The 20,396-nt window shown below is 37.9% G+C and overlaps 1 protein-coding gene across 1 annotated transcript in view; it reads left to right on the top strand.

The window, feature by feature from the left end:
• The window catches only part of PRIM2 (DNA primase subunit 2), a 91,015-nt gene that overhangs the window by 43,285 nt on the left and 27,334 nt on the right, over positions 1–20,396 (top strand). The window contains exons 7-9 of the mRNA XM_018919497.3: positions 10,680–10,747; positions 13,876–13,948; positions 14,890–15,075. Coding sequence (XP_018775042.2) covers positions 10,680–10,747; positions 13,876–13,948; positions 14,890–15,075 — 327 coding nt within the window. The remainder of the gene's footprint in view (positions 1–10,679; positions 10,748–13,875; positions 13,949–14,889; positions 15,076–20,396) is intronic.

The following is a 20,396-nucleotide window of genomic DNA, read 5'->3' as shown; positions in this document are numbered from 1 at the left end:
GCCAGTAGTAATTACATCCTCTATTTCTCTGCCCTGAGGGTGCTGAACTGGGGTGACTCAGGAGAAACCAAACTTCTGCAGTCTGTTGCCAGACACTTGGCCAATGCCATTTTATATTTTCATGGCTCCCAATGGATCATAAACTGTGGTTTGAAGAATGTTTAGAGTGATACAAAAATACAAAGGATGTTTGGCAACAGGTTTTGCTTGACAGTATGTTCTTGCTTCAGAAGATGGATACCAGACATGTTCAAAGACTAATGGTAGGAGAGTACATTCTTCATAAATCCTCTTTTTTAGTACTTCCTATGTTTGAAGGCTTTACTGTAAAGTAGCTTACCTTACCTTCTGAAATGCCCTTGCAGTACCTGATGTAGTATTTATTTGGGTTGGTTTTCCTTTGCACAGTCATCTGGCTTCAAACAACTTATGTCTTTCAATCCTGTACTTTTGGCTGCTGGACTCCATAGTCTTTTGGTGCCTGTTTTTGTGTGTGTGGAGTTCTTGAGGTGGCCAGCAGTGTCTTCACAGTGTGTGTGTATGAGGAGTACATGGTCAGGGGCTGGGAAGGAGAACATCCCTGGGGCTTGAAGCCATCAGCTTCAGCTTCACTTCAGCAGCTTGCTGTGTACACTTCTGCTCTGGAAGGCTCTGAGCCACAGGCCTTCATAAGGTCAATAGTTAAGTTCCAGAGTTAAGTTCTAAGGCAGCAGTATTTCTGTTTTATAAATAAGTAGCTGTTTTGAAGGCTTGGTTTTCTGCTTAGTGAAATTTACTCCTGGGGAAGTGTTCTTATGTCAGAGTGTATTTGTTTATTCAGAACATTTGTAATAATTGTAAATGCAAATAACCATAAAAAAAAATTAGAGGATTGCATATCACTGGAGTTGCTAGTAGTTCTCCTTGATACAAGTGTCCTTCCTTTTCTGTTTTGGAAAGCAAAGACTTAAACATTTACTCTTACTCACGTCTGAGAATTTGTTACTGGCAATTGAGAATTGAGATGAAGTTAAATGTTGGGAAATGATAAGTAGGCTCAGATTAATGCTGGGTTTTAGCTGTATGAAATTTGAGTGTCTGTCATGTTTTTAGCTCTACTCACTAAAGATAAGAATGTAACCATTGGTACTTGAACATATGGGAAACTGGGGCTTAAAACTCTGTCAAAGGCTGGCAAGATTTGATTTTGCTTCTTAATAAAAGATAATCAATACTTTAAAATATGCACAAATGAGGTAAAGTGTTCCAAATACCTTTTTACTTTTAAAATATGGATATTTTTCCAAGTTTTAGCAACAAAACAATTATTTTCAAGCAGTACCACATGTTGAGAGGATTAAACAGTTGAAATTCAAATGCTGCCTTCTAAATTTTTAAAGTATGAGATTGGTGTCATGCAGGCTGTTGTAATAAAATCTTTTCTATGTTGTTTGCTTCTAAAGATCAGGTATGGAATTCTTAAGGATTATTTAAACTTACTTGAAATTGTATAGTAAATTTGTCAAGGGAAAAATGTAAATATATGGAGATTTGAGAAACTCATTAAACACAGAAAAATGTAATAGTGTCCTTTTTCCCCTAGATGTTAGTGTCTCTATCTTATTGTTTAAGGACTTAATTAAGAGCACAGCCTTGGTAAGAGTCAACTTCAAGAAGTGCTCCTGGACTTTGGGAACAAGATTTTAAGATTTTTAAGATCTTTTGTTAATAATTTTTCTTTTAAGGAAACCTAAGAGTAAAATGATCTTGTTTCCAAAAATATCCCTTCAGTTCATCCTCCTGAAAAAAGACTTGACAAACTTGTTAGAATTGGTTAAGAAAATCACAAGTCATTTTTAAAATTTCCCTTCAGTGCAGATGAAAATGTGGACTTTGGAGGCTGCTTAGAGAATGGAAGCTCTTATATGCAAAACAGGAAGGCTTAGTAGTTCAGAAATACTTGTTGCTGTGTTATGGGCTGTTTTATGTATTTGGTTTTTTTCAGCAGGTTACTCAGGGAGATTGCAGAGTCTCCATCCTTGGAGATACTCAAACCCTGCCTGGACAGTCCTGGTCAAGCAGCTCTAGATGGCCCTGCTCAATCTGAGGGCTTGGACCAGATGTTCTTCAGAGGTGCATTCAAACCTCAGCCACATTGTGAATCCCAGTTGAAAACCAAATGCACAATGCATAGTACAGACAGTCTTTCTTGGTGTTCAGATGGGATTTCCTGTGTTTCAGTTTGCTGTCCACATTTCATCTGGTCCTGTCACTGGTTACCCATGGAAAGAGCCTGGCTCTGTCCTGTTTGCACCCTCCATTCAGGTATTATATGCATTGGTAGACTCCGTCAGAGCCTTCTTTCCTCCATGCTGAACAGTTTCCAACTCTCCCCGCCTTTCCTCTTAGCAGATGCTCTGGTCCCTCCATTTGTGTGTCCCTGTGTTGGCCTTTCTCTGGTATGTCCATCTCTCTTTTAGAGGGGAGCCTAGAACTTGGACATATGATAATATCAATTATTAAAATCCTAGTACTAATAAAATCTAACTATCTCTTTTGAAGTTCTGTAATAAAACTGATTCATAGTACCTGATTTTTATGCAGTAGCAGACTTGTATTTCCTGTAGTGCATAGGGCTTTAGCAATGGGGTTTGTAAAGATAAAACACATAAGAGTTTTTAACTAGGTTTTTATGAAGGCCTACAGTGATGAAGCCCTGTAGTAGTAATGATGATTATGGAGAATGAGCTTTTAGTCAAGTATATTGGATGGGTATATAGAGAGTTGTTTTTTCTCTTTTGACATTATAGTCTTCAGTATCAGAGAACTTTTGCTAGTGTGGTTGTTCTTAAAGCAGTTTTGGGCCACAGTGCTAGACTGATGAAGTCTGTGATGGAAACACCTGCCATGGTTTGTGACAATGACGTAGAGGGTCTTCAAATAATAATCTTTCATATGTTCTAACCAATTGCTTCTTACGTGATATTGGCTAGTAGCTTCTACCAAGAAGAGATTTTATGAAGATTTTGTATTTTTAAATTTCCTTCTCACGAGTGAAGTGCAAGGGGCAGGGTGTGTGTGTGAAACTTTAAACTCATAACATTAACATTGACATGGGGAAATCACTGCTATCTGAGTTAGCCTCTCCCACATCAGTAATGCTCCATGGATGCGAGTTAATTAAAGCATCATGGTGTAGTGGAACTGAGGAATACATTCCAGGTTACTCTAGGGTACTGGTATCACCATTTAGTCTCTGAACCTGGGAGAAGGACTGGAAAAGCAACAAACTGGTCATAAATAATGCCAGAAGAAGAAACAAAAAATTTGCATGCAGCCACAGAATAGTAAGCAGTAATGAAGAGAGGAAGAACTGTTTGCATGAATCAGAAGTTCATGGTGAAATAAAATGAAGTAAAAGAAAACTATCTCATTTTCCATGCTTGCTGTGAAGGTGAGTGTTCCAGTACACTGTCTATTTGGTTTGAAAATAGTAGGTATCTGAAAGCTGATAGAAAAAAAGGACTCGGGACTAAATTAAAAGTTGAGAAAGCTCTCTGTAAAGGCCAAGTCAGTTGATCAAATCACTGAAGAATGTTCACAACTGTGGGAAGCAGTACTATTAACAGAAGATTTGGATTTTGCTGACAAGGTAGCTTCTTAAATGTCTTCTTCAATCTACATATAATTAACACACTATGCACTGTGGTAAGAAAGGTGGAATCAGTAACTTATTTTTGGGGGAAAATATCTGATGAGCATCTTCATAACTGTCAACTTCAGCTTTATTTTGGTATGCCAAAAAGTACAAGAGATGAGTTCATTTACATGCTGCCACCCTCAAATGCAAGTGAAATGATTATATGCACAAGCAATAATGCTGCAAAACCCAGCAACAGTTTGTTTGGCAATTATACAAGGTTTAATGATTGAAAAATTTTGCTTTAAAGACTAAATATGAGACTCTAATCCAGGTGTTATTTATACCACAGCGTGAATATGAAAGCCTAGACATTTCCAAATGGGAAAAAGAAATCAATTACTTTCAGAAGCAAGTGCCTCAGGAAAACATTAATTATAATTCTGAGTGCATTTGACAAATGCTGAGCTGAAATTAGTGGACTTTGATTTCTTCAGCATTCTTAAAGCATTAGGTAAATATCTAGGACATGCTAGCAAGGACACTTTTCACAACTCTTATTTTGTTTATTTTCTTATGGAAAATTTGTCATTTGACAGCTTGAATTAACTGGCAAAATGAAAAGAAGACATTGCATATGTAATATTTATAATTTAGAAGATCTATTTTACAACACAATTTATATTTTATTATACTCGTATCTAGGTTTTAAATGTTTAGAAGCAGCATATAAGCAACATTGATAACTATTGTGCCCTGTCTTTTAGAGTCCAAAAAGAAAATGGGAGTGCTAATAATACAACTTTATTATTTTGTTTGTTTATTTTTAAATAAGTTAGTTGCTCCTTTTGCTTTGCTTTCCTTAAACATAGAAGGCCACTGAGTGTTCTGTGTGATTTTCTTTTGGCTTGCTTGTGTTACTCTGAACAGGAGTGTGTGTGGGGGTGTGTGTGTGTGTGAGGAGGTGGTGGGGAGTTTTATATAATCAAATAACAAAACAAAAGCAAACCCACAAAACCAAGTTCAGCCTCATATTGACACTCATATCATCCAATAGGGATTCAAGAGGGAACTTTTTCCCTGTTCTTTAGAAATGTCAGAATTGTTACATTTATACTAGAAGCCCAGTAGTGCTAGTCTATGTTATTTATTTCCTTCCTTTCATAAATTGGGCGGTACTAGATGGAAATAATCTAAATGCTTTATGTATTAAATTATATTGACCAATTAAAAAGAAAAGGTTCATAATGTTGGAAGCATTTTTGCATAGTTTTGTTAGTTTTGAAGAATGTTATTTGCTGTTATATAGGTGGTGTGTTGTGGAATAGATGTAACATTCATTGTTTGGTGTAGTTTTTATTGAGCATATTTCAGTGTAAGTGCTGCTGAAATAACTTTTAATGGCTGAAGAAGCCTTGGCAAAAATTGCTTATTAATTTTGTACAGTGCTTGAGATTTGTAAGATGCTGTGAAAGGTTAAAGCCCAACTTCTTTCAAAAGGAAATTGATCAGTGTTAAAATGTCAACTGTCTAGGTACAGCAGCATACTGGCATGCAAACACTGCTCTCATTCCAGGTTCCCCAGCTGCATAGCATTTGCATTGTGACATTTTCTAACAACATTAGCACCATAGCTGATGTTTCAAAATCAATCACTTTCTGTTGGTACGAGACAGCCTGCAGCTTAGTTGGATGTTGAAGGTGTTTCTCTGGAGCATAATTAACTTGAATTCTTGGGTTCTGGCAGTATCTGCATCTCGTGACTTCTTAGTGCAAAATCATACAAACCAGGTAATATAATTCTAAAATGTCTATAAAAAAAAAAAATAGGCAAACCAAAGTAATATTAAGGCTTTCTCAGAAGTGCAAAACCTTTCTAGATATTGAGTCTGAAATTTAATCTAATGCAAGTATTTTGGTGCCTGGTGCATTAAAATGCCTTGCTAGAAAATTCATATCCTTTAATGCTACATTTTAGAGAATAGCCAGCTGAAATTCAGATTTTGTTTTAAAGTTTTAGAGTTTCTATTCATCAACAATGCTTCTAATCAGAGAGAAATGTATTAAGAAGTCTTTTGCAACTATTACCTCCTCTATGTAGGCTGAATTCTAGAATAAAATGTACATGAAAACTATTTTTTGTTGCGGAAGGTGGATTGCAGTGAGAGATTTTACATGAATGATTAATGTTTCAAGTGTCATTATATGGTAGAGTTGCCATTTTTGTATAAAGGCATGGCCTTATATATGGACTCATGGACTCTGTGTAAGTGGAACTGAGACTTGAAGGCCTGCTGTTTATTATTATCTTGCTGGATATTTGCAGAGTTCATGTCCAAGACCAGGTTGGATGGGGCTCTGGTCTAGTGAAAGGTGTCACTGCCCATGACAGAGAGCTTGGAGCTAGATGAGCTTTAAGGCCCCTTCCAGCCCAAACTGTCCTTTGATTCAGTGTTGATCCTATGAATATGTAAATTGTGTAGAGTATCTATAACAATATTATGGCACAGTCTTTGAGTAGAACTAAAACGTTTCTGCAGCATTATTTTTAACCTGTTCCATATCTTAAAATAGGAATGAGGAGAGGAAAGCTTCCCAAAGGATTTTGTAACATCTCCTGAAGATTGTTTTTTCTTTTAATCAAATGTATACTCCAGAAGCATAGCTAATCTAGATAAACTCGGGTTAAGGAAAAAAATGTGGAATTAAGGTAAAAACTTTCACAGAAAGCATCTTACTGTCTTCTTTTGTTTCTCAGTTATTCCCAGTGAAGGGGGAAAGCTGGGATCTGTTATTCTGACTTTCAGATATGGCACGGCTACAGTACACTCAATTAAAAAACCATGAATGATTTGGTTACATAAAATTTGATATTCTGTTAGATTGGTTACATTTAGAAAACACCTTAAAATGCTGGCCAAACAGATCTTTGAGTAAAGTTTGTCTAGTACTAATGAGTTAGTTGGAATGAGTGTCGTGCCTATTAATGTTAAATAGCTACTGTTAAAGTCAGTCTCTGTTTCAAAAAGTTCAAGAGAAAGACCTGAATAGGTAAAGTAATGCTGCATTAGTAGAGCAAAGGTAATATTATTTCATTCCACTAAAGATAACTTCTAATTGTGTACCATTCCTTTAGATGAGTTACTGCTGCAGGTCGTACTGTGATGTCATGTTTTAGTCGTATCTTTGTTTCCATTTTTATAAAAAGAAGCTTTTATCTTCTTTCCTTCTTGCAGTTTGCTACTATGCAGGCTCATACTCAACTGGGTGATGCATTTAATGGGAACAAATAGCCCATAGTGCATTTGTTGGGCACAGATAGGTCAGGCAATAAGTTGGGCACGGGCCCTGATGAGAGACCTCGAGGGCTGGGTGGTCACCAACCATGAAATTTAACAAGGGAAAGTGCCAGATTCTGCACCTGGGATGGGGCATGGTTGTGTGCATGGACTGGGGATGAGAGGCTGGAGAGCAGCGCTGTGGAGTGGGACTTGGAGGTCCTAGGTGACAGAAAGTCAAATCTGAGTGAGCAGTGCCCTGGCAGCCAGAAGGGCCAGCCCTGTCCTGGGGGAATCAGGGACAGTATGGCCAGCCAGGCAAGGGAGGGGATTGTCCCACTCTGCTCTGCCCTGGCAGGTTTTGGGTGCCACAATGAAAGAAGCACATTAAGCTGTTAAGAGTCCAAAGGAGGCCACAAGGATTGCAAAGGGCCTTGAGGAGAAGCTGTGTAAGGAGCAGCTGAGTTCTCTTGGTCTGTTCAGCCTGGAGGAGACTGAGCAAGAAAGACCTCACTGCAGTCTTCAGCATCCTCATAAGGGGAAGTGGAGGGGCAGACACTGATCTCTTCAGTCTGTGACCAGTGACATGACTGGATTGAGGTAAAAATAGTTTATTCAATGGAAAAGGAAACCAAAACAAAACACCCCATAAGCAGGGCTTACCAACCACAGACTGATGCCCAGCCAGGCCTTGAGCAATGGCAACTTTGGAAAAACCACCCCTTGTTATTGCTGAACGTGAGGTTGTGGGGTCACCAGCTCAGCTTAGCTCTGAGGTGTCTGCCTGTGCCTGTCTGCAGCTCACCCTGCCCCCTTCTCTGATCATCCAAGGCCATTCAAGGCCGTGGGACTTGAATTATCTTAAGTCAGAAGTGGTTTATGTTCTCTGTAAATTAAACTGCTTCAACAAGGTTGCAGTATGGAGCTGGGCTCTTGACAACATTTTCATGTCTTTCATGTATCTAAAATGCCAAATGTCATGTTTCTGCTTTTCTTTCTCTGGTATGATGATCTTTATGTTGAGTATCATATAGAAGTAGAAGCAAGGCTGTGCTTGTAGGAATTTGTCTAAATTTCATTTCAGAATCATTGGAAAAAGTCTTCAGAATCTCAGTTTGGAATGTGTAAAAGGGATCATCTTTTAGAAAGATGCTATTGAAAAAGCTCATGAAATTCTTAGCAGTTTAAAAACACCAGCAATTATTTTCCATGTCTTTTGTAAAACTGCTTTTATTTACAAGGTGGCTCTGTTAATAAAAATATAAGGTTATAAGAAGAAACTTTATACTTGAAAATATTTCTTTTTTTTTATAATCCAGGCAAGTTGAAGGAAAATGTGCTCTTTCAATTAAAGTTATTTAAATATTTTGGTGATGTCTCCTCAACTATGTATAAGGAAAGATGTCCTTAGTGGTAGATAGAAAAAAGCAGTGTCATGAGGGTCCCACATCTTCCTGAAATTAAGCATTTGAAATAACTGGACTAAGTGTTTGTTCTAAGATTTGAAAAGTGTTAGATCTTACTTTCACAGATAATGTCAAAATAAGATGGTCTATAGAGAACATTACCTTGTCCAGGCACCATAGTAGAGGAAAATGGGGAGTCATTTTGCTCTTAAGATTTGCAGATTTAGAAAAATATTGGCCATGTGTATTCACCTTTGACTTCAAGGCGGGGTTGGTTTTTTTGGCCTTTAATGGTAGATCTTGAAACTGCCAAGCATAGGCCACCTCTTCCATATTCTTTCATTGCAGCATCAAGAACAATCTTGGTTAAAGATCACTAGGTCTTGGTTCTGTCTCAATTACTACAAGTCTCCTACATTAGTTTTAAACCAGTGTTTCTGTAAATTGATAGTGCTTACACAGAAATGTAGTTTACTGTATATACAACTTTGATAATAATGTTGATACTTTTTCAGGTTTTGAATGTTACTTTTTTTTGCTGCTTGCATCATTGTTCAGTCAGAATTTCATAAACATCCTGTAATAAATGCATGCTTATTTTCCTGATGAAATGCAGTTTTTCAAGTACTGTGTAGAGAAAAATATAGTATGCTTGTCTTATGTAAAATTATACCCATGTGTTTGAGTGTGCACACAAATACTGTTTTCTGTATCTCTTAATAATGGAGAAAGCAACATATTGTGTTTCAGGTGGTCTTTTTTCTGATAACTTTGGTTGGTGTTTAGAAGGCTTCCAGGTTCTTTTCAGAAATAATTTCTGATTTTCTTGTTGTGTTTAAAACAAAGTTAGTGGTTACTTTATAGGGGATGTGAATATAGAATACTTATATTGACCTTTAAAACTCTGTAGCAGGAAAATGAGGGTTTTTTTTTAATTAAAAGAAACTTCTGAATAAATGCGGAGTTTACCGAAGTTTTAGTGTATCATATGCATCTCAATCTAGCCCCATAAAACAAGAGAATGGTGGTCATGCTGTAATTGCCAAGACAGCTGCCTTCTTTAAAAGGAGGATGAATGGGTTGCTGAGAGTGCCAGGTTAATGTTTTCTGTAGCAGTCAGATCGGACGAGTACATTTGGGATTCCTGGGGCTGAGAAGAGCCGTGTTGTGAGACAGTGACTGCTGCAGTCCAGGGCTCTCTCAGCTGCAGAAATGGCCCCTTCCTCCTTCCCTGCTGTCCCTGTGTTCAGTGGCTTCAACCTTCCCTTGGCAGACAGCTGCTTTGAGCCTCCTCTCATTTACTGGGTGGATGGTGCTGGGAGCTTGAGGTGTGCACGTTTCAAATTTGATCGCAGTCTGACTTCTGCCCAGCAGCAAAGGTTGTGAAATGGATGTAACAAATGGGTGGTCTTTCAGGAGTTACATATTTCTGATTAGTGTGTATAATAATTCAATTAATTAATACTGCATGCTATTTTTGAGTTACCATTAAAATACTGAAGACCTTGATGCTTATTTATACAGTGTGAAATATCTTGAAATTTCTACTTTGTTCAGAGGAAGGTTTCAAAATACTGCCTAAGAATCATGGCAGCCACAGAATCAGGAAATGCATGTTTATGTTCAGTATTTTGAGTTAGATGTATGTCAGAATTATCCAAAGTGCTATGTTTGTAGCTTTTATAGGTGAAGGTAGCCACCTTATATACAGATACTAAGCAAATCTAATACATGTATTTTTCAATTTTTTTCAGTTAATACACCAATTAACTAATATTTTACAATAGTGTGATAGGTATTTGTTAATCTATGGATTGCTAGGTTTATTTTTGCAGAAAAAGTTGAATGTTTTAACAAGTCATATGAGTTAGAAGGAAAAATATTTTAAAACAATCAAATTGCAAAATAGGTTATGCCCATTTAAAAGGAAACAGTGTACACAGAGGCATGTTTAAATAAAGTCACTTAGTGCTAAATACTATGTGAATTGCTTTTATACAAATGTAAATTATATATAATATGGCTTCATGAATTATATTTACATTAGTAGAAGGCTGTCTAGGCACAACATCACTTCTAGTTCAAATATGTTTGGAAAAATGTATGCCATTTTCAATGATGTCTTGCTATTTAATTCTTCTCACATTGTAATTTTAGAAAAATGATTTTTCACTGTTTGTTAACTTGTAATTATTTCTGCTAGCTTCAGATTCTGGAAGTCTGTGCTTAGTTATTTTTAATAGGAGAAATTATGTCTTACCCAATGTTGTATAAAGTTGTAACAATGCAGTGTGACTTCTAACACAATTCCTGCCTAGTGCTATCAGTTTTTTTAAGCTAATATTTTTATTAATTGTACTTCTTTTTTTCTTCCAGCTAACAGCACGATCACTACCTTCCATACAGTCCGATGAGAGACTACAACCTCTGCTTAATCATCTCAGGTAGTATAAAGGGAAAGCATGACTATATTCCTTCATACAGATTAAAGTAATTGTTTTGGTAGAATGCCTTAGGTACAAGTTTTTTACAGACCTCATCTGTGTGATTGGTTTTGGAAAAAAACCCATAAGTAATTCTTCAACTTAACAAAAGCTTTATAAATTACATGGAACATAGTTTATAGAACTAATGTTGCTTTTAAGTAACAAAAAATAGTTGTAGCTTTTATAAAGGTGTTTTGGGGTTTTTTTTTAGTTTTTTTTTATAGCATGTGCAAAGTTGTTAAGCTCCTTTATAAAGAAAACATATTCCAAATTTCAGTTCTCAGAGCATGGGCCTTCCTTGATGCAAATATTCTATACTCCCTGCTCTTTTTGGAAGATTTTGCTGTCATTGATGAATGGAGTACTAATTTGTTGCTTTAAATGGACCTATGTAGATTGCTGAAAATGTGAACCATTAGAGTAAATACTTTGCCTCCCTCTTAGTTGTGTGTGTGTGTGTGTATATGTGTGTGTATATATATATATATATATATATGTATGTATGCTTGTGTGTGTGTGTGTATATATGTGTGTGTGTGTGTGTCTATGCATATAAGCTTTCTACTTTGTTTGTAGAAGAAGGTAAGTAGAGAACTCTGGTCTTTTTCTTGTATGATATGATATAATATATATGATTGCTTTTTACCACTTTATATGGGAGACTTTTCTTACTATGGTCATATGCAGGAGGACAAGGTCTATACAATTAGAGGGAGCTGGTTTAGAATCATGGAATAATTTAGCTTGAAGTGAACCTCTGGAGATGATTTAATCTAGCCCATGCTCAATGCAGACCTGGTTAGATCAGGTTGCTCAGGTGTTTCTTTTTGTAGAATTTTTAATGTCTCTAAGAATAGAATTTTACTTAAATATGGGATGTCAGCAGTCAAAGCTGTTTCTGAACACATACATCTTGGTATTAAGAGCATTGAAATTATGCTGGGTAAATTAGAAATGGAAGTGTTGAGGCTCCATCATGGCAGTACTGCATGGGGAATTGGGATGCAGATCTAGTTTGCTGGATCATGCTTCTTATTTTCTACGATGCTCTACTGCTTGAGCTATCTGTTCCCAAACCCTGACATTTTATTTTGATTTTTAAAAGTCTCGTAATTTTTATTAGATAGGAAGAGTTTTATGTTTTGTTGTTTTTAGTGTAAATCAGAATAGGAAAAATAGCTTTCATTGTATCTCTGCTTATTTACATATGATTGAACTTTGTTCAAGAGCAATGAATGCAAACAAGGATTGCAGTGTTATTGTAACTGTTACATAACTGGATGTACTTCTGAATGCCAATAACCTTCTGTGATTTTATTACCCTACATCTTACTGGGTTTGTAAAAATATGCCTTAGTAGTACACCTTTCTTAATTTGAAGATCAAGAGCAATTAAGTTAGGTTTTTATAAACTGTTCTTTCTAGCAGTAATTACTGAGAAATTAAAAATGTCTTTTGATGTATGCTCTGTAAGTGGAACAGTCCTTCAGTATCACGATCAGTCCTGTCTGTGCTTTTTTTTTTTTAAATGTGGAAAAAGAAAAAGTTCCAAAAGAAGGTACTTCAGCAGGGGTACTATACCCCACATTTATGCCAACTGGGTTTTTTTGTGCATTCTTATGTTACCTTGGGTATGTATGTTATACAGCTGGTGAATCACTTCCATTTTGCTTTTTTGAAAATGGAAGCCCTGTTTCCAGTTTATTTTGTCACCAGCTGAAAAAATGATACAAATGCTTCCAAGTTGCCTGTTTGGGAGTTCCTTTAAAATGAACAAAATATGTCAGACTTGCAACTTGAAAAGCGACCTCTGGCAGTGAACAGACAGGTGACCAAAGGGAATTTAGATGCTTCTATAGTAAAATTAGTCATAATAGACACCCATGGTTTAAATATTTTAAATTATTTATCCCTTTCATGTGATGAAAAAAAAAAACTATTAAGTACAGTAAACACTAGTGGAGTACCTAGGGTTCTGTCTTCTTTAGCTTCTACTTAATTGCCTTGGGTGATGGAATTCAGTGTGGTCTCAGCAAGACTCACATGATATAAAACTGGGGGGGGATGGTTTGCACCAGACAGGGGCTCTGCCATTGAGATGGACTTGGCAGGAGGGAGAATGGGCTGCCAGGAACCCTGTGAAGTTCAGCAAAAGGAAACAGCAAGGCTTGCAGTTGGAGAGGATTACACCACGTGCCAGTGAAAGTTGAGGGCTGAATGGCTGTGAGTGCAGAAGAGGACCCTGGGGTCCTGCTGGACAGCAAGCTGTGAGCCACCAGGGTACCTGTGAAGCAAAGACAGCTAACAGTCCTCTTGCATGGCATTAGGAGGGGCACTTGCAGCAGGTCAGGGGAGATGATCCATCCACTCTACTCAGCACTGGTGAGACCACATCTGCAGGGCTGTGTCCAGTCCTGGGCTCACCAGTATGTGCGACAAGAGACTGAGAAAATTGAGGTTGTTCAGCCTGGAGGAGATATATTTCAGGAAGTGTGTGTGTGCATTTTATCAGTGCATGTAAACAGGTGTCTGATAAGGAGGAGTAAAAAAAGAGTGAGAGTTTTCTCAGTGGTATCCAGTGATAGGCCAGGATGCAATTGGCAGAGACTGAAATACAGGAAATTCTGCCTAAACATAAGAAAACCTTTTTTTTTTTGGACAGAGTAGTTGAACATTGGAACAGGCTGCTCAGAAGCTTATGAGTCTCTGTCCTTGGATATGCTCAAAACCCAGCTTTATGAAATCCTAAGCAGCCTGCTGTAGCAAACATCATTTTGAGCAGGGGTTGGACTAGATGATCTTCAGTGGTCTCTCTAATCTAAACCCTACATGATCCCTCACCTCTCCTTTCAGATGAAGGGAAAGAAGGTTTCTTTGCTATGTTTTCTTTAATGTTTTATGACATTATTTTATGACTCATAAAGCTCTACTGCTTTATGAGCCCTAATTACTTGGTTTCTAGTTTTTGCCTGATATGAAATATTCGCAGCCTATAATTGATAAATTATTTTCTTTCAGAACTTTTAAACTTAAAAATATTTTGGAGCTGCTTTAAATCATGCCATACTGTTTGTTCTCTTTTTCAGCCATTCTTATGTTGGTCCAGATTACAGCGTCCAAAAGAACACTGGAAAAATTTCTCTAGAGCAAATTGATGCTGTAAGTTGTGTTTCTGGAGTCATATAGGATGTTGAAATATAACTTTTTAAATTCAAGTCCTCTATGTACAATCTAAATATAAAGCCTTTATCTTCTTTTTATTCATGTTTGCTTTGTAACTGTTGAATGAAATTGTGTTGAAGCTCATGACAGAGCAGAATTAGCTGAAAATGCATCTAATCAGGATTCAGACTCAGAGTGCAGTTGCAGTGAAATGCTTAATTTGCTGTTCAATTTTGTGTACTTTCACAAATACTTAACATAATTATAAGCAGAATACAACAAAATTTTCTTATTTAACAATCTTGCAAACCATGAAGCTTATGATTACTGTGTTGCAGTATTGGTCTTTCCAATGCTGATTTTTGACTTACATGCAGGGTTTTGAAAACAAGGAAGTAAATAAAATAGAAGTAAAACATGGGATTTAAAACACCATGCATAAATTGTGCAGAATTACAAAAGATAACTCCTTCATCCGAATTTTAGGAACCACGTGTTTTCAGCATCCATCTTAACCATGGTAGTGTTTCTCTGGCAGTGAATTAAAATCCTCTCCCCTTCCCCAACCCTAAAACTCTATAAAAGGTCATTTTGCCATTCCAGATGCTAAAAAAAAGCAGAGTCAAGAAACACTGTAATGCAAGTGTGGGTATATTTTTCCTGACAGCAATTAAACCTGTGTAACTTTGTAGCTGGAGACAGTCTGATAGTACCAGCTGTATTACTCTTTCCTCTGGATTTTGTTCGTGAGATGCTTGTTGAATTGGGTAGTTTATGGACTCACTTGTGGTATGAACTCAGTCCCAAGGCTCTCAGTACATGCCTATCTTTGCTTCCAGCCACTGGCATTTTCAAATGGAGCTAATTAATGGCAGTAAACACATGTCCTACAAATGAAATGATCAGTGTGCCTTAAAGAGAAATTCCTCTCTTGTCAGCTGTCTGTGAAGTCATTCCCTCTGTGCATGCGGCAGCTGCACCGAGCCCTCCGTGAGAGCCACCACCTCCGACACGGAGGCCGGATGCAGTACGGGCTCTTCCTGAAAGGCATCGGCCTGACTCTGGAGCAGGCACTGGAATTCTGGAAGAAAGAGTTTATCAGAGGAAAAGTGGATGCAGATAAGGTAATTGAACAAAATGTAAATGTGGGGATGGTAGTTAATGTGTACGTTGTGCTACAGGTTTTAATAGATGCTTTTTGAAGCAGAAAATTGGGCAAAAGGTACACCTTTTTAAAGGTTGGAGGGTTGGTTTTTTTTTTTTTCGTTTGTGGGTGTTTTTTGGTGGTTTTTTTTTGTTTTTTTTTTGTGGGTTTTTTTGTTTTTTTTGGGTTTTTTTTTTTTTTTTTTTTTTTTTTTTTGTTCTCTTTCCTTATAGTTTTAGTCATTTTGTTGGGTATTGACCTGAACTGTGGCTAAAAAAGGCGAGCCATAAAGAGGCTTTTATAAGTGTGGACTATAAAAACCTTACCAGTAAATTACTAGGAAAACAGTGTCCTGTATGAAGTACAGGTACTATGTAACTAAATTCATTCACCAAGCACATCAGTGACCAAACCCAGCACTGTCTGAAAGACAAGGTTAGACTTTTTTGTTGTTTATTAAAAAAAAAAAATTAGTTGGACAGCTCTGTGTGAAGTAGTCTTGCCTTAGCAAATTTACAGTTGGAGAATGAAAGAAGAAAATGGGGACTGAAGACAGAAGAATGTGTTCAAGAAAATAGTGAGAAAATACTATTCAGTGCAATGGGAGGTATTACTGACATATTATTCGTTGACCTCACTCTTGTCAATATTTTTGGGAGTATTGTGGGTGAAGAAGATGTAATGTTTAATTTTTGGTGGATTGTGGACTGCTCCTTATCTTGAACAATTGAGGTACCATGAAGCAGGCATCCTTCCTCATCCTTCTCTGCCTGGCCTGTGGTGTGTGTTAGAGCAGAGTTTCAGACTTTTTCTGTTTTGCGTGGAGTATGATACTTTGCATTTAATGTTGTGAGATCTCAGCCTTCCAGAGTACCCTGAAGTATTTTTGGAGTGCTTGGTAGACAATCTTTCCTTACCTTATGTTCTTTGGGCCATGCTATTTATAGAAGATACAGGGCAAAAAATAAGGTCGGCTAAAATGAGTTATGGTACGTTTGCCTCTTTTAAGACCCAGAAGACAGATCAACTTGTCTGCAAAATTTTTGGGAAGGAGAAAGGAATTTAAAGGTATGATTTGAATGAGTATCTAAACCTCTGTTTATCTAGTTCCTTAAATATAATTTGATTTAAAAGGAGATGGGTAGTTTGTTAAAAAACCTTCAGAATGCATTTTTTACAAAGGTCTCAAGACCATCTCAGAAGAGTGGCAGTAAATCTTGCAGTGGAATGCTAATTAATTCCTAGTTGTATTGGGTTTATGTGGCCAGGTTTTGGTAGTGCGTGGGGCTGCAGGGTTAGGTTATGTGAGAAGCTGCCAGAAGCCTCCCCCACTGTCTGACAGAACTAAAGCCAACTGGCTCCAAGAGGGAGCCCTTGTGGCCAGGGCTGAGCCCATCAGCAGTGGTGGGTGGTACCTCTGGGATAGCATATCTGAGAAAAGGGGCTAAAAATCCCCTGCACAATAACAGCTTCAGCCAGTGAGAGGAGAGGGTGAACATGTGAGAGGAGCAGCTCTGCAGACACCAAGGTCAGTGCAAAAGAAGAAGGAGGAGGAGGTGCACCAGGTGCCAGAGCTGAGATTCCCCGGCAGCTTGTGGTGCAGCCCATGGGGAGGCAGCTGTTCCCCTGCAGCACATGGAGGATCAAGGTGGAAAAGAGATCCACCTGCAGCCCATGGAGGACCTCATGCCAGAGCAGAAGGCTGCCTGGAGCAGGCTGTGACCCAGTAGGAAGCTCATGTTGGAACAGGCTCCTGGCAGGCTTTGTGGCCCCATAGGGACTCACACTGCAGCAGCTGCTCCTGAAGGACTGCACACCAAGGAAGGGACTGTGCTGGAGCAGTTTGTGAACAACTGCGGATGTGGGAAGATTCAGCATGGGAGAAGTTCATGGAGGACTGTTTCCTGTGGGGAGGACCCCACGCTGGAGCAGGGGAAGAGTGTAAGGAGTCCTTCCCCAAGAAGAAAGGAATGGCAGAAATGTGTGAACTCCCATTTCCTATCAGCCTGCACCACCTGTGGGAGGAGGTAGAAGAATCAGGAGTAAAGTCAAACCTGGCCAACAGGAGGGATGAGGGGAAGGTGTTTTAAAACTTGTTTTGATTTCTCATTTCCCTCCTTTGATTTTCTTGGTAATAAATTACTTTTCTCTAGTGAAGTCTGTTTTGCCTGTGACAGTAACTGATGAGTGATCCCTCTGTGTACTTGAGTCCTTCATTATATTTTCTCTTCCCTGCCCACCTGAGGAGGGGAGTGGGCACCTGACATCCAGCCAGGATCAACCCACAACACTACCTGAATTCAGGAAAATCCGGAATTTTCAGTTGACATATCCTGTGTGTAAAAGAACTGAAAGAATGAAAACAAACTATTAGAAATGATAAAATAGGATCACATTAGTTATTTCTGTTTTCAAAAAATATTGGGAGAACATATCTGATTCCACCTACTTGTTCTTTGGCCACATATGTACATGCACATGTTTGAAGACATGCATGGATCCTGTCACAGGGTTATGGCTTTTCAGTCACAGGGTTATGGCTTTCTATTATAGTATCTCTGTTGATAGGCCCTAGAAATAAATGAAGTTTTATGATCCTGTTTTTAGCTTCAAGAGTTAGAAAGCACATTGTGAATCAAACAAGGAGTTTGGTCACTACATTTTTCACAAGCAAGCTGCTTTTCCATGTAATTTTTGTCCTTTTCAAGTTTTGGATAACCAGATTCAGTCTTGAATAAAAGACAAAACTAATTTTTCATTCACTAACTGAGGTTGGTGGCCTGTCATTTTTCACAGTAGGGTCATACAATGTTTAATGTTGTGAAAAAAGGAAGATTAGTACAATTCTTTATGCTGTTTTCTTCTTTTGACATTTTTCTTTTCTGGCATTCGTGCCCTTGTTCCTTTCCTGTAGAGTGGACATAATTAATTACACAGTTTCATTTTACTGGAGCATTGTGAAGATATATGCATGATACTTTGTAAAGATTAAGGTTAATGATGTATTACCTATTGAGTCTAATATTGCATAGAGGGAGTGTTCAATTTGCTGGAAGTGGTTATGATTTCAAAATTGTTTGTTCATTTATGTCTTCAATAGCTGCAACATCGATGGCAATTTTCAATCCTAAGAATTCTTGGCACACACCTTCAGTCTTCAGCAGGAAGGAAGTTGCCATGAGCACATCAGCAGTGAACTGGCTAAGCATGGTCTCCAGGTTGAGCATAGGCATATGGACAATTTGCACCAAAAAGAAATCCTCCTGTGCTTTGAATCACTTACATACCTCAGGCCTCATTGATAAAAACACTGTAGAAAAACTTAAGAAATGATATTTTACCTTTAGAGAGGAATCCATGAAGTATGAATGAAGTGTCAAATCAGGTAGTCAGTAGGGAAAAAAAAAATCAAGGAACACCTGCAAGGAAAGAAGGTAGAGATGCTCTTTTGGTGGAATGGGGGAGGGAATGGTCATGTATTGGCATGTTCCCAACAGGGACAAATGCAGAATGCAAAATAAAACATTTTCTAATTTAGGCACTGCAATTAAAATTACTCTTTAGATTGCTAGGTTAAGAGTGCCTAAATGGTAAATTGTTTTTTTTCAGATGAAAGGATCAACTGCCAAATAGGAATAGATGCATTACTTCTGAATGAATGGTTGTGCCAATTGGATTCATAACTTCAGTGTTATTTTAAGACTGGGGTTTTTTCCTATAAATTGAAATCTTACTGTAAACAGCTATTATTTCTCATAGATTCTTTCACTATTCTTACTTAAAAAGTAACTCCCGACCTTGTCCAAAATAAACCCACCAAAAAAATGGTGGGGGGATGTAACTCCAGTGTGATTTAAAAATACACAAAGGTAGTAAGATGACAAGACAAATTAAATAATTAGAGTGCAGATGTAAAAAATGCTTTCATAGTTGAAAATAAAATCCTCTAACAGATATCATTCTAGTGGAGTTTGTTACTGTTTTCAGATATTTTTGTATGATTAACCTGTGAGTGTAAAAAGGAGGAGTTGAAAGATAATGCAGTATTTCAAACAAAGGAAAGAAGGAATGCAGCATCAGTTTCTTTAAGGTGTTATTCAGTTACTTCTTTAGTTAATAGCCTGGATCTGAGATTTTTATACAGATGGAAGGCTTTAAGGCAGCACCTCACTTTTTGCTTCCCATTGCTACATATAAATGTGATACATATTCTTTTTTCTTAGCAGTTATTGGTATATGGTGGTACAAAATGCTGTCTTCTAGTACTTTGATTTTTTTACCTCCTTGTGCAGAAGTAACAGTTGCTGGTTATACACTCCTGTGTTGGACAGTAAATCCTTGGGTGCTGCAGTTTGATATTGCACTAGTTTTAATTATTGTTGCATAAGCTACTGAAGTGCATCTTAAAATTGTGCCAGAGTGTCAGAGCGTGGGGGTTTATTTATTCAGTAAATCTCCAGAACTGGAGTACTACTATATGTACAAAACTATCCTTGGTGACAGAACAGCTTTCTTGTTGTTGTGACTTCTTACAGCTCTTTAGCCCCTGTGTTCTAGGACTCTTTCTTTAGAGATGTGGTGGCACTCAGGCTGGCAAAGCCTCTTATTCATCCTGACTCAGTCTTCCAGATTAATTTACTGTAGTTTCATAGGGCATGTTGTTTTCTATTGCAGTTGATTGCAAATGGCAAGGAGCAGGTTGTTTTCTGGTTGTCTGAGGTGTGCCTCTTCATCCCTTCTTGCTGGTGAAGGCCCTCATGACAGATGTTTTGCTGGAAGAAGGAAGAGGAAAGTTCATTCAAATTCAGCCTTGCTCAGAGCCTGTTATTGGTAAAGAAGCAAACCCTTCACAATGAAGCTTTTGAACTTGAGTTGAATCATTGATATATTTTAAATGTTTCTTCCACACGTGGTGGTCGTGTTTGAAGCTGAGGACAGATAATGTGACAGCCATATACTGCATCAATATGCAAAGAAGTATGTCTCTTACTCTGGTAAAAAACAATGAAACTGTGGGATGACGATACATCCCAAATGATAGTTCCAGTGACTTTTTTTCCTGCCTCTTTGATTTCTTTTCCAAATGATCTTAGGAGGTTCTTGAGTCTGGATTCGAGAGTGAGCCTTTACCTTGATTGCAAAGAGCTGGTGATGAATGTTTCTACCAAGGCCAACCAGAAATTCCTAGAGGGGGAGCGTGGACTAGGGACCTCCTGATGTCCTGCCCAGCCTGAATTACCCCGTGATTCTGCAGTAGAAGCCCGTGTTTGTGAGAGTCAGCCACTAGAGGGAGACAAGATA

The sequence above is a fragment of the Serinus canaria genome, chromosome 3 (assembly GCF_022539315.1).
Source record: "Serinus canaria isolate serCan28SL12 chromosome 3, serCan2020, whole genome shotgun sequence".
Taxonomy (NCBI): Eukaryota; Metazoa; Chordata; class Aves; order Passeriformes; family Fringillidae; genus Serinus; species Serinus canaria.
Note: the sequence above shows the minus strand (reverse complement) of the source record. Positions and strands in the feature narration are given on the sequence as shown.